Source organism: Rhincodon typus, chromosome 35, assembly GCF_021869965.1.
Source record: "Rhincodon typus isolate 14 chromosome 35, sRhiTyp1.1, whole genome shotgun sequence".
NCBI lineage: Eukaryota > Metazoa > Chordata > Chondrichthyes > Orectolobiformes > Rhincodontidae > Rhincodon > Rhincodon typus.
In genome coordinates, this window is record NC_063366.1 from 21,963,174 (window position 1) to 21,978,209 (window position 15,036).

The window sequence follows — 15,036 nt, forward strand, 5'->3', positions numbered from 1 at the left end:
CCTTCCACAGAACGAAGCACTGTCCTGTATGAATTTCAGTAACAGTGCAATACTAACCAGTGATTGGCTACCTGAACCAAACAACATGTTCCTATTGGTCATAGTGGGCAGGGTCCATACTCAACCAGCCCATACTTTTGAAACCCAAAACACAATGTGTCAGATGTGATTCTGCAGTTGGGCAACAGTTGGCGATACAATCCTAGGTACGCTCACAACCAATTTAAGGTAATCAGTGGAGGTCATAACATGGCTTTTTTTTAACTTGCTGGAATGACATACATTTAAACACAAGGATCTGTTCTCACCAAATGAAAAGAGTACATTCAAGCTTTGCATCTACCCTTGAGCCTTGAGAGCCTAAAGATCCCCATTGTCCCAATGCTTGGCCAATCAGAATTGAATTGTCAGCCAATCGGCATCTTTTTCGCCTGTGGTCTAAATTGTTGCGATCATTTGAAATTTGGCATTCTTTCATTTGTCCTGATGAGTACAGGATGAAAAGGCTTCAGCAAGGTGCCCCTTCAGCAATGTTAACGTTAATAGCATTGGCATGTAGATTGTGGGTTCCTCTGTAGATTGGGTATGAAATGCATAGCATTTGGTAATAAACATGGGCTGACCAGCTCGTAAATCACTTTCCCTTCCTGTACAGTTTCAGATTCATCAGATGCACCTACACAGCCTTCCTCACCTCCTCCCTACAACCAAGTAATCGAGACACGTCACGATGCCACATCTACGGGGTATTCCATGCCGGCACAGCTGCCTCCCCTTCCCATGGGCGTGCGGGGCTACATTCAAGAGACGCAGTTCCACGGCAGAGCGCCAGGATACACTGCCGTGATGCCACACGGACCCATGGGGCCAGGAACCTACATCTCACCACCAGGCTATGCTGTGCAGCTTCAACCCTACACAACACTGGTCCCTGTCTATTCCATTGGGAATGTGAGTACCCTGCCATCTTCGAATTATATGTGGATATTTGCATTCATTTTTGAAATTGGTCAAGATAATATCAATTAATATGGGAAAGCAAGAACAAGTGTGTATGGGAGTTAAGTCCAATTATGTTAATGAATAATACACATTATGAGCGATGCCTGAGGCCTTGACAGACGTGGAACCAGGCCTGAGCCAGCAAAGTGCAAGGAGAGCTCTCTCCTCTGCCATCTAGCTCGGCATGTGGTTACTGAGAGGTTCTCGTTCAGTGGTGTGAAGGCCGACTTGCCTGCCTTTCTACAACCTGAGTACAACCTCACAAACAAATTGTGCTATTCGTGTGAAGTGGAGTTTCAGGGCTGGTGACAGTGGGGTACATCAGGGCCCTATATTTAGAGCCTCGGGAACCAACTATCACCAGGTCGACAGGCAAGACCAGTCTACTCAGGTCAGGGTTGGAGATGGACCAGGTATGAGAGTAGGGATCTAGGCCAGGAGCAATATCAAAGGCTTGTGCTTCCTGTCTCTGCCTCCCTGGTAATTAGAACATGCAAATGTAATATAGGTCACTTTTTTTTTCCAATTTTCCATTAACCAAGGCTTTGCAAATGACATACATGGGTGAGTCAGAAAGCTGTGTGTTCAAGCACAGCTCCAAGGACTGGAGCTTCCAGGCTGACATTCCCAGTGCTGAAGTGCACAATCAGAGGTGCCATCGTCTGGATGAAATTTTAAAATGAGGCCTGTCCTGCCTTCTGGTGGATGGAAAATGTTCTGCAATTTTGATTGAAGTGCGAGGAAGTTCTCGCTGCTGCCATGGCCAATATTTATCTGCCAACCAACAATGGTTAGCACCCATCCCACCAGCCCAGATTATCTGATCATTATCTCATTGTTGTTATTAGACTCTTCGTGTGTGCAATTTGGCTGCCACATTCCTTACAACGCAATATCTTCAGGTGGCTTGGAGTCAAATTTAATAATCACTCCTGTAAAACACCTTGGGACATCTATTACATGACAGGTAGGGTACATAACATTTCACCATCCTGCTAAGTACAAAATTCAACACGTTCATGCTCCATTATAGCAGGTGGTGAACGGGGCTGAGGAGGCGAAAAGTGGGTAGGTCATTTCTACACCTGAAAACCCACTCAGCACCTGCACCTGATTGGAAATTCATGAATAATTGAAACAAGGGGTTCATTCAGACATAGCAAGATGCTGGAGTCAGAGATAACACAGTGTGGAGCAGGAGGATCACAGCAGGTTAGGCAGCATTACAGGAGCAGGAAAATTGACGTTTTGGGTCTGGACCCTTCTTCAGAAATGGGGTGGGGGGGCAGTGCAGTGGGGGAAGGGAGCTGGGAAATAAATAGAGAGGAGGCATGGGGCTGGGGAAGGTAGGTGGGATGATGACAGTTGAGTGCAGGTAGGGAGTAGCGGGGATTGGTCAGTGGGATGGATGGGGTGTATAGGTGGGAGAGAAGATGGACAGTTTTTGTCAGGGCAAGGAGGTGGGAATGAGAGGGTGGGTTGGACATGGGATGAGGCTGGGGATGGGGAAATTTTAAAACTGGTGAATTCTATGTTTAGGCCAATGGGCTGTTGGCTCCTGAGGTAGAATATGAGATGCTGCTCCTCCAGTTTGCGGTTGGTGTCATTGCAACACTGGAGGAGGCCCAGGGAGTGGGAGAGGGCATTAAAATGGTTGGCAACTGGAAGGTGTTGTCATTTGTTGTGTACAGAGCGCAGATGTTCTACGAAATGGTCTCTGAGTCTACACTTGGTCTCACCCATGTAGAGGAGGCAACATTGGGTGCAGCGGATACAGTAAACCAAGTTGGAAAATGAACAGGTGAACCCCTGTCAGATATGAAAGGTTTGCTTTGGGCCTTGAATGGGGGTGAGGGGGAAGGTGTAGCACTTCCTGTGGTTGCAGGGAAAGGTGCAAGGTGTGATGGGGTTCGTGGGGAGTGTGGATCAGATGAGGGAGTCTCGGAGTGAGCAGTCCCTACAAAAGGCAGATGGGATGGGAAGGGAAATATATCTTTGGTTGTGGGGTCAGATTGTAGGTGGCAGAAGTGGCGGAGAATGATGCGCTGGATGCAGAGGTTGGTGGGGTGATATGTGAGGACCAGGGGGATATTTCAGCTCTGTTCATTCAGCTCTATTTTCCAAATGTCATTGCTCAGGATGGTAACTCTGGTAGGACACACTGAATTATTAATCAGCCATTTGCTTCAGATTGTAACCAGGACTTCCTACTCACCTGTACTTCTGTCTCTCTCTCTCTGTCTCTAAGTCAGAAATTCAGAAGTAGCACTGCTCGATGGGTTGTTGGGGTGGGAAAGTTTCAGCCTTTTTGTTTTGTAGGTTCCACAACTGGAATTCTCCTCTCTCACGCCGCTAGTGGACAATTGGAGTGAATATCGACAATAACCTACACTTATACAACACATTCATTGCAGTAAGACATCTCAAGCCCCTTCAGAGACCATAAATATACAGTTTTTAAAAATTTCTTTATTTTTTCTTTGTTATACTATCAAGGAAGGACTGTTATTCTGAACTTTTTATTTCTTTATTTTTCTAATTTGTTGCTATGTTTTTGGACTTTTGATGGTCCGTAATGCTGGACTTCTTGTTTCTTTATTTTCCTAATTTTTTTTTACTAAGAATTTGTATTCAAGAATCTGTGCCTGGGTAACTTTGTATTTAAAATGGGATATTAAGTGGTGACTTGTAAACTTTTCACTGCACTCATGGGAGTGCATGAGACAAAAAAGCTAATTCAATTCAATTCAGTTTGACACACAACATATAAACAGGGCACTGGTAGAACACATGGGAAGATGTGATGACAAGGTAGCTATGTTTTAAGGAGCATCTTCAAGGAGGAAGGATAGATGGAGAACCAATGGGGTAGAGGGAGGAAAACCTGAAGAGGAAAGATATTGCTAAACCTGAAAGGGTGCAGAAAAGATTTACAAGGATGTTGCCGGGACTAGAGGGTTTGAGTTATTGGGAGAGGCTGAATAGTCCGGGCTTTTTTCCCTGGAGAATCGAAGGCTGAGGGATGACCTTATAGAAGTTTATAAAATCATGAGGGGCATGGATAGGGAGAATAGCCAAGGTTTCTTTTTGCCAGGGTAGGGGAGTCCAAAATAGAGGCCATAGGTTTAATGTGAGAGAGGAAAGATTTAAAAGGATCTAAGGAGTAACTTTTTCATGCAGAGGGTGGTGCGTGTATGGAATGAGCTGCCAGAGGAAGTGGTGAAGGCAGGAACAATAACAACATTTAAAAGGCATCTGAATGGGTATATGAAAAGGAAGGGTTTAGAGGGATATGGGTCAAATGCTGGCAAGTGGGACTAGAGCAGTTTAGGATATTTGGTCGGTGTGGACGTGTTGGACCGAAGGGTTTGTTTCCATGCTGTATGACTCTATGAATCTACGGGACCCAGCGAACTGAAGGCATAGCCGCCGATGATGGGCGGATTAATTTCAGACCCTCGAGATGCCAGAATTAGAAGAGAATGCAAGTTGCAGTGGAAGTTTCAGAGATATGGAGGGACAAGGCCTCCCAGAGCATCATGAATCTTTGGAATTCCCTTTCCTCAGAAGTCACTGGACTTGAAAAACTTGAAATAATTTTAAGGAAGAGATGAATAGATTCTTGATGATCAAGGGGATGAAAGATGATCAGGGATGTACAGGAATGTAAAGTTGAGGTTAACATCAGATCAGCCATGATCCTAGTGAAATGCCTGAGGGCCAAAGGTGTACTGTCGTTCATATTTGAATTTGAAAATACGGAAGAGAAATAAAAAATTAAGGCATTTACAGGGAATTCTCTACCACAATCCTCAATGCTCTTTCTGGTAAATTGAATTGGAGGAACGGATTTATGGAGGCTCCTGTTATAAACTCAGTTCCCTGGGTGTTGTCCATATCTCTTGGTCTGTAATGCATTGAATGCAGAAAATGCATATTGGTTCCTAATGATCAGGAAAATGATTTCCCTGTGTCATGAAGTCATGATTGGAAGTTGTTCTGTGGTGTGTGCTTTTAATCTGATTTTAGGTCCCGTTTAATTGTTGAAAGGTTGAATTTTTGTAAGGAGTATGCCAAAGTGGGTAATAACAACCTCATTAAAGCTTAAACAGGCAAGAAAAAATAAATTGGGTTAGAATCCATAGTCAAATGTGGGTTGATTAGAGAGAACAAATAGGAATCGCTAAAGGAAAGTCATGTTTAACTACACCAGCTAAGTCTGAGGATGGATGGAAGAAGTTGGGATTGTTCCTTGGAGAGAAGGAGGCTGAGATGAGACTTGTTTAAAGCTTTCAATCAAAGTCATGAGGAATCCAGACAGAGTAGATGGGAGAAAACTATACTTGCTTGTAAACGGATCAAGAACGAGAGGGCACAGATTTAAAGGAATTCACAACAGGAGCTAGTGTAATGTGAGAAAAAAACCTTTTTTTCACACCGGGTGGAGTTAGGGTCTGAAATTCACTGTAAAGAAATTTGGTGGAGGCAGGTTCAATTGAGATATCAAGATGGCATTAGATGGTTATTTGACTGGAAGCAATGAACAAGATTACTCAGGAAAGGCAGAAGAATTGCACAAAGTCATAATGCTCACTTGTAGAAGCAGCTCAGACAATATGGGCTGAATGGCCTCCCCTTGCTCCAGAACAAATCTGAGATTCCATGAAGTGATGGCAAAGAAGGAGGGACATTTGAGCAAGTGCAACAACAAATGGTGCCAAAATAACAAATGGATATCTTGTAACAAATCTCGGGGGTGGAGGTGGTACTGGTTTCAGGAACTTGTACATTTAATTTGTGCATTGAAATGGCTGGCCTTGGCGTCTTTAACATGTATACCCAGCACGACATCATCTGTGTGGGCTACAGTACAATGGTTGAGCTGGATGAGCAGCCCAGATGCTGTGCATTCCAGTCCCACACTGGCGAGTAATGAAAGTGAATGTCATAAATCATTAACAACAGCCAGATTGTCAAATAAAACAAAATGAGTCAATCATGTTCCTGGGGACAGGAAAAGCTGTCAGCCCACAGTTTGTCTGGCCTACATCGTACACCATGATCTCTGTAGTTGATGCTGGCAGCTGTGAACTGACCGAGCAATCTGTAAGCAGCAAATTGACAACACAAGGGCTCCAGATGTTTGAGTATAAAAGCTGCCACCACCCCCCCACCCCCCAAACCCCCAAACCATTCTCGGTTTTAACAAATGGGAAACCTTGTCAATGTAAATACCTCCCACATGAAGGTACTGCAGGAAAAGCAACAGGCGAAGTAGCTTCCTCCTACAAACAGCTGCAGGTTTTGTCTGAGATAACAAGGTGTAGAGCTGGATGAACACAGCAGGCCAAGCAGCATCAGAGGAGCAGGAAAGCTGACATTTCAGGCCTAGACCCCCTATCTATCTCTGCAGGTTTTGTCTGTCTGCATTCCATGGAGCAGCTGATGCCAGTCAGTGCCCCTGAGTACTGAATAATTGCTGGTGAACTGAGGGAGGGCAGCCACAATGCAAGGCTGGAGCAGAGGGAGTGCACTTGCCGCTTTGATGGCCTCAGGGAAGTCTGGACAGAGATGCAGTGGTTTTTGTCAAGGTTCGTCTCCAACAGCTGGGTGCTGCAGGACTGTGTGCTCTAAGGTCTGTTTCCTGGGACACACCCCGAAACGAACATCAACGGCACCTGGAGGACCATCAACTTGGTGAAAGGAAAGACGCTGTTTGGTTTGCTTGATCCTAACTGAGTGTTGCAGACTGGCATATTCCAAGGTCCAGGACTACGTGCTGAGGGATGCTCTAAAGCTTGGGGTAGCTGCAGCCAAGGCACAGTTGTGAAAGACCAACGTCTGAAGTCTTTCTGCTCAAGTACAATGGGAGTCCATTCACTTATCTGACCCTCCTGGTGCCTCAAATACATATAAATATTATTTTGCCTAAGTAAGAGATGCCTTGTGTTTGCTCGTTGGAACCTCGGGGAAAGTCATACTCCATCGTTTGTCTGTTTCTCAAAATGCAAAAAATGTACAGAATCGAACCACTCTGGTGACTGTGTATGTATATAACATTTTTATGAATAAAGTATTTTGAAATTAAAAAAAGTTTTTAGACGGGTGTTTATCATCTCATGACGAGATGCTTTGGAACTGAGATGACCGCACAGTGCATCAGCTGTGCCTGTCTCTTGCGTTGTAGAGGTGAATTGTCTCTGGGGAGAACTGAAATTGTTTATTTCGAGAGAAAAAAAAGCCAACAAATATTTCTCTTGTCCTCCCTGCTCTCTAGATGTAGAGCTAATGTCACACTTTAGCAGGTCAGTAGCAAGACTCGAAAGTGGAAGATGGTTACGATAGGGGAATACGAACAGAAACGCTGTGAAGGGATTTAATTCACTTTCTGAAGAAGGGTCACCTGACCTGAAATGTTAATTCTAATATTTTTTTCTTCACAGATGCTGCCAGACCTGTTGAGCTTTTCCAGCAACTTCTGCTTTTGTTCCTGATTTACAGCATCCGCGGTTCTTTCAATTTTTACTTCCAAATGTCTCTTTTTGGTTCAATTCCCTGACAAACACTTTGTTTAGGATGTTTCCTAGGATCTGATGTTTGCAGGGATCACACATTTGCTCTTGTTGCAAGTTACTTTATTTTCGGGAAAAACCAGTTTGTCTTTGAAATTCCCTTCCTAAAAGGCAGCGGTTTGAATATTGAATCTTTGAATATTTTTATAGCAGAGGTAGACGACCCAGAGGATGAAAGATTATCGGGGATATGCAGAAATGTAGAATATAAATCTGGCTCTAAGTACCACTCGAAATTACGACAGAATAGGATTTTTTTGTTACAGGTGGTACCGTATTGTCGAGAGACCCTGTACCGAGGGGAAGGCTTTTCATTCAAGGTAGCAATGTAGTTCTGAAGAAGGGTCACTGGTTCCCCCCGAAAAATAATTAACTATGCTTCTCTCCACAGATGCTGAGTTTCTTTAGCAATTTTTGTTTTTGTAGCAATGTACCCTAAGCTGGCTTCAGCCCCACTTGGGGCTGGCCGGGCTGAGGGAGTCAAATTGCAAAATAGACCTCTGACCTATCGGCAGCTTGTTCACACTGCTAGTAGGAACTGCAGATGCTGGAGAATCTGAGATAACAAGGCGTAGAGCTGGATGAACACAGCAGGCCAAGCAGCATCAGAGGAGCAGGAAGGCTGACGTTTCGGGCCTAGATCCTTCTTCACATTGCTCTTGTGTTTTCTTTCCAACTGAACCTACAAAATCCATATCCAGGAAGAAGCGAGTTAGCCGGAGCATCGCGACTGGACTCCAGAACCCACAGAGCAAATCCTGCCATCAGAGGAGAGGGTTATTAATTGGCCAGCAAATTCACCCTGAGATAACAAGGCGTAGAGCTGGATCTGAAGAAGGGCTCTACACCTTGTTATCTCAGATTCTCCAGCATTTGCAGTTCCTACTACCTCAGATTCACCCTGAAGCCATTTTAGTCGGCCCACACATTGGGAAGGGATTGGATACATTGCTGACTTCACACCCTGCCCTGCTTTATACTCGTCAATGAAGTGACTGGAGAGTAAGATTAGGCAGGGAGAGTGTGTACAGCTGAGATTCCACCAACTCGGTGCTTTGTGTGTGTCACTGTGGCTCCTGACAATGAAGCCAACCGCAATGTTATTCCAGCTGCAAAGGATTATCGACACTTTCTTATTTCATTCCAGCATCCTGCCCCCTACTTGCCGGGATACACTGGGATCACTCCAGGCACGCAGCAGACTCCGATCCCTTCAGGATTCCGGATCCTGGAGCCACAAAGGCCGCCTCATGACTACCTACCCATCGCAGTGCTGACCACAGTGTGCTGCTTCTGGCCAACCGGGATCATTGCCATTATTAAAGCACTGGAGGTAAAATTCTAAGTTCTCAATCACCCCACTCACTCGAAGTAAATCATCAGAGGAAAAGAGAGCCCTGTCGGTCGCCTTATTCCAGCTCTGAGATGCATTCAAGTAATAGATTCAATGGTTTGTGTTTAATGGAGTTTCCATTCTGTTTGTGTGAAGTTACAATCCAACCTCACAACATTAAAATCCAACAACACAATATGAAAATTACATTGGGCAATATAGGATTTATAGAACGGCAACTGGCCATTTGGCCCAACCAATACATGCTGGTGTTTCTGCACCATTCAAGTATCTTTCCCATTTTTTTCCCTCAAAATCTATCATTGTCACAATTAATTCACTTCTCCTTTAAATCCTTGTCCACCTTCCCCTTTAATGCATTTATGCTGTTCACTTCAACTACTTCCTGTACTCGCGTGTTCTATATGGTCACACTCTTTGGGTAAAGATATTGCTTCTGTGTTCTCTGTTGGATTTCTTGGTGATTATATCTCTGCATCCACTTTTTAAAAACAAACTCTTCTTGCTATTCTTAGTATTGACTATTCCCTATCTGCTCTTAATTTGGTAACATCAATAAAGGCAACAGCAAGACCATCTATGATTTTTGAAGAAGGGTCTAGGCCCGAAACGTCAGCCTTCCTGCTCCTCTGATGCTGCTTGGCCTGCTGTGTTCATTCAGCTCTACACCTTGTTGTCTCAGACCATCTATTTGTAGCTTTGTAAAATCTCCTCACTTCAGTCCTTTCTCAGTTTATCCGAAAGCCGTGTGTTGTCTTTGTTACCACTAGTTGTGTCAATCTCCTACATTCCCCTGCAAACAAGATCATCTAAAAATGTGACACTCTGTGGTTTAACTCGTCCCTTTTACTCCTGTGCTCGTTGACATGTAGTGACGACCTGTGTGACGACAAGTGCTATCTTGATTTTAATATTCTCTCTTGTTTGCAAATCCTTTCAGAATCTTACCCATTCCCTAACTCTGTACTGAACTTCAACTCCACCACCCTCTGAGATATCTGTGGTCATCTAAGTCTGGCCTCCTTGAAAATCTCTGATTTAAATTGCATTGGTGGCTCTGACTTCAGTGTTGAGATCCTAAGGTCCAGAATTCTTTCCCTAAACCTCTGAGCCTTGCATTCATTTTTCGTACTTGAAATAAGTTAATACCTACTTCCTTGACCAAACTCTTGGCCATTTGACCCAATAGCTCATGTCTGATCTGATTTATAACACTCTTTTGAAATGCCTCTGTATATTTTATTGCATTAAAGGTGTTCTGTGAATAAATGTTGTGGTTATTTATTGCAATCAGTATTTCAAAATCGATATCTCTGCTTTTCCTGTCCTCTGTGTTTATTCTGCTGTATCTGTGCTGAAGCTTTGATTCTAGTATATGATTCCCATCAGCTTTAATGAGGCTTGGTACATGACGGGGTGAACCACCTTTCAGTTGCTGGTCATCCGACAGCAACTATGAATAGAAACTCATGTCTCTACACATTTACCTTCAAAACCAAAAGCATTGATTTCGAGACCTGTCAGCAGCTGAAATAACAACAGCTCTTGCCTAAAGTTTACAGCAGATTTGTTCCTGCTGACAGTGCTTGTCATAGCCAATATATCACCCAAGTTGACAGCTTTGAAGAAATAAATCCCGTCTGAGGGAAAAGAGGCCAAACAGTGAATAAATATTAAGGGAAAAGCTGGAGCAGGAATGACCTCTTTCTGGAAGGGTATCAAACCTGTTTCAGCCACGCCTCAGTGGATAGACTTCTTATCTCTGAATCAGAAAGTTGTAGGTTCAAGTCCCACTGAAGTACTGAGGATGTGCTGTACTCCCAGAGGTGTAGTCTTTGAGTGGGAGCTTATAACAGAGGATCTGTCTCTTGCTGAGGGAGATGAACAAAGCCCAATTCCGTAGAGGAACAGGGTCTTGCCAGTGAGCCTGGGGATGGGAATTGGTGTGAGGTAGGGCACAGTTGACAGGTTTCGGAGCAGATTGATTCCGGACGGTCACTAACCGGCTTTATTCTTCTCTCCTGAGCAGACCCGGGCAGCGGTGACACGAGGTGATCGGCTATCAGCGGAGATCGCCTCCCGACAGGCTCGCAACTATTCCTTCGTCAGCCTGGCCGTGGGCATTGCCGCCATGGTCCTCTGTGCCATCCTGGTGCTTGTTGTGGTGATTGAGGCCAAACACCGCGACACTGAATGGGACCCATAGTGGGGCAAGGGCGGGTAATTCTGGCACACTGCTGTTTGGGTTCCAAACCCCCCAGAATTCCCCTGAAGCCTCCACGAGTGCAAGATTAATGCTCTGGACACTGTGACAAGGACAAAAGAAACATTATGGGGTGCCAAGAACAAAATGGTTTTTTGGTTTTCTCACAGCATGTTCACTTATTAGTCCAAAAGTATTGGTATTATTGGAATGGTCATGGGTGGGGGAGCCTTGGGCAGAATTTAATACTCATGATGGAGGTCTCAGCAACAGCTTGAAAACTAGTGGGAGCCCAGTGCCGCCTCTGTTGGTGAAGGCCAGTTTATGCCTATTTAAATGCCCCACCCCCACCTCATGCTAATCAAATACTTAAATTTACTGCAACAGGTCTTCCATTGGATTAGGGATCCCAAGGGCCAAGTTACACCCTTCCCTGCCATGTCTCTTCCCCTGTCAGAGGGCTGATGGGTAATTCAAGGTTGGTGTTTTTCCACTGGCGGCAGTGTGCCATCTGTTGTGGTGATTGCTGCAGGCAATTCCTTCGCTGGTGAGCTGAGGGGACCCAGGCCGAAGGTGCGTGAGGGAGGGAGGGGTGAGGTAGTGGTCATGCAGGAGAAGGTTTGTCAACAATAACGGCAATGTGGGTGTGACTCTTAGCAGACACCTACTCCCTGGTGCCAAGTCCCTCAATCATCACCTTTGGACGAGATACTGTCCCCTGGAAATCTCTAAGCAAACCTGACAAGGTTTATTTGTTGGCATTCCTGAGAGACAAATTCCTCTCGTCTGCCACTGACTAAATACCAGAAGGGATTGTGATTAAATTGGGATTAAGTACAAATTAACAGACTTGAATCATAGTTTGGCTGGGTAAAGTGTGTCCAGCCCTTTCCTACAAGGACTTCTGCCTATTTAAATGCCCCACCCTCACCTCAGCTCACCAAACTCACCATCAGGGAGGTATTAAATTCTGCTCCTCATGTCCAATCAAAAATTTCCCAAGAGCGAACAAAATCTGTTTAAATAATGCCCACAAGGAAACAGAGTCTATTGAAACAATGTCCAACAGCAAACAATGTCTATTTGTCTACAATGCCCTGCCGAGACCCCTCTATTTAATCAACAGGATCAATTTTAAAAAATCTTTATGAACTGCACCTTGATGAAGAGGGCCCAATTCTTGTCTCTGTACACTGTGTCAGGAGTGCCCCTTTAAATGTTCTCATCGACTCAGTGACTGCTTGATATTCCTGTCTCAGAGACTTTGTGATTATGATTTTGGTAATTACAGGCCATGTTTTGAGTGTAGATCTCAAATCAATATTGTCAGAGATACTTGTGAAAATCAATTGTAAAACAAGGACTGTGCATGCAAAATACCTAAGGCTCAATCAAATTGAGCATTTATATCACTTACAACATTATTTCTCATCCCTGTGTTACAAGATACTTCAATCCCTTGGGAAGAATGCGCTTCAGGTATCCTCAATTGCATTTGTTCCTTCAAGCGTTGTGTTAGGTTATGTTGAAAATTCTTCGGACAGCTCTTGCTCAGTCTGATGCCAAAATCGAAGAAACTTTCAGTTCAAATTTATTATTGAAAAGGTAGATTTAGCTAAGCTTATGTGCTCATGTAAAAGTGCTCATGCACTTTTCAATAATTCACTGTGAAGACAATCCCATGTGTTATCAGATATAATACAGTGTGGAGCTGGAGAACACTGCAGGCCAGGTAGCATCAGAGGAACAGGAAAGCTGATGTTTCAGGTTGGGATCCTTCTTCAGAAATGTGCCAGCATATTTTATCTTACTATCTCTCACATGTTATCAGCTCTGTACGCTGTAGGACTTGCTTTTCCCTCTGTGGTCAATCTGCTTCCTGCTATAGGCTGCAAGGAATCCATTAGTAAATAATAAGGTTTTGTGCCTTTCCTTTGGTGGGTCTTGAAATTTACAGACTGCTGCCCACCCCCCACCCCCCCTCCCCCAACTCCAACGCCCCACCCCGCCTTACAACAGGAGCAATTTACGTTTTCTAGCACTTTTCATGAAGCAAGGGCCCCAACATGTTACATAGGAGTGAATCTAAGAATGAAAACTGATATTGAGTTATATAAGGTGGGTGATGCATAATGGCCCTGTGGGTCCCATTCAGTGTCATGGTGTTTGCTCAGTTAATGAGGTAGGCAAAGGTAATTGAGGGGAAAGCAGAATGCAGGACTTGTGTGAGTGAAAGCACACCTGTCAATGGCGGAGATAAAATCTGGAATTATAAGTTAGCCTCAGTAGTGTGACTAGCTAAGATTGTTGTAAAAACCCATCTGTTTTGCTAATGCCCTTTAGGAAAGGAAATCTGCCTTCCTTAACTGGTCTGGGCTACATGTGACTTCAGATCCATGGCAACATGGTTGGCTCTTATCGATGCTGCAAAATGGCCAAACAAGCCACTGACTTCCAGACAATTAAGGATGGGCAGCAAATGTTGGCCCTGCCAGCAATGCCCACATTCCATGGCAGAATATTGCAAATAAAGTCAAGAATACCCAAGGAGCCTGGAGGCATAACAGCAAAGCGACCCCAGAGAAACTGGAGAGCTCCTGGAGCAACCTGTGTACAGGGATGAGAATTTTAAAACCAAGGCATCACTGGACTGGAAGCCAATGTAGATTGATAGAGTCATAAAGGTTTGCAGCATAGGAAAAGGCACTCTGATGCCACTTTGCAGCACTTGGCTTTGTATGCCTTGGCATTTCAAGTGCACGTCTATAGAATGTAGATATAGGTCACCCAGCACAGGGAAATTGATTTGAGTTTAGATATGGATTACAGAATTCTATATGGGCTCAAATTCACAAGTGCTTCAAAGTAGGAACAGTTCATTGGAATAGTCGAGTCTGGAATTAACAAAAGCAGAATTAATGGAGTGCAGAATTCTTTGCATTGAATGATGGTGAGGAAATGACCGTAACGGTAGGGAGGTTGGGTGCAGTGATATGCGATGTAAAGACATCCCACTCTCACCTCAGTTAGGAACCAGTGCAAGACTGTAAGCAGGGAGACCAGCTGAGCTGTACCAGCTTTTGTATGGTGGGCTCCATTGCTTGGTCAGCCATGAGCTACTTCACTGGCAGATCATGCTTGGGGAACTGAATGACCTCCTCCTGTTTTGCTCCTACACGGGCAAAGGAAAAGGCCTTGGAACCTCCAATTTCTCAGTCCTCAACATGAATGGCACCACAATAGTCAGGTTGATATGTTGTTACATGTGTGTTTGCTGGCCCAATCTAGGTTGGCTTGTTTTGATTCTTTGACCATAATCTGTTATGCGCTATGCCAGAAATACAATTCCTTTGATATTGTATACTGTCAGACCTTATATGATAGATCAAATTCCTTCTCTATTGTATTTATGACTAATCTTACACCATAAATCCAATTGTTCCTGTATTGTTTATACTGTTTTATCCTGTATCCAAAAATTGAATAACTCCTATATTTCATATAGTGACAACTTATGTTTTATAAACATGAACTTCTACATCATAAATAAATCTAATGCTATATCCTGTATACTGAAAGTTCCTGTCATAGCCTATTTATTCTGTACTTTGAGGTTGTTTGTAATAATCCAGTTTGATCCTACATTTTATATACTGCCAACTCCAATATAATAAATTGAATTACTTCCATACTCCAAAAGTCATTTCTCTTAAATCCACTTACTATCATTTTTCTGTACAGTCCAAACCAATGAGGCTGAGATGTACTGGTGAAGTATTAGTTATAGGTTTAATTGGTTAATTGGATTAGCACCTTCATTAACATAGCAGCGAGCAAAGATTGTAATGAGCGGCATGTGTTAACATCAAATGTTTGCTCGCAAATCTGATGTGCCCATAGTTTCC

At 43.9% G+C, this 15,036-nt stretch overlaps 1 protein-coding gene across 3 annotated transcripts in view; it reads left to right on the top strand.

The window, feature by feature from the left end:
- LOC109932017 (proline-rich transmembrane protein 1-like) overlaps nt 1-14,820 on the top strand; it is a 30,346-nt gene extending 15,526 nt beyond the window's left edge. For 2 of the 3 annotated variants that reach the window (XM_048616603.1, XM_048616604.1), the window contains 3 exons: nt 656-951; nt 8,722-8,907; nt 10,958-14,645. In XM_048616603.1, the coding sequence (XP_048472560.1) occupies nt 754-951; nt 8,722-8,907; nt 10,958-11,134 (561 nt within the window). In that variant the 5' untranslated portion in view covers nt 656-753 and the 3' untranslated portion in view covers nt 11,135-14,645. Of the gene's footprint in view, nt 1-655; nt 952-8,721; nt 8,908-10,957 lie in introns of all 3 variants that reach the window. The other variant, XM_020531277.2, reaches the window with a different exon arrangement.
- The last annotated feature ends 216 nt before the right edge of the window (nt 14,821-15,036 follow it).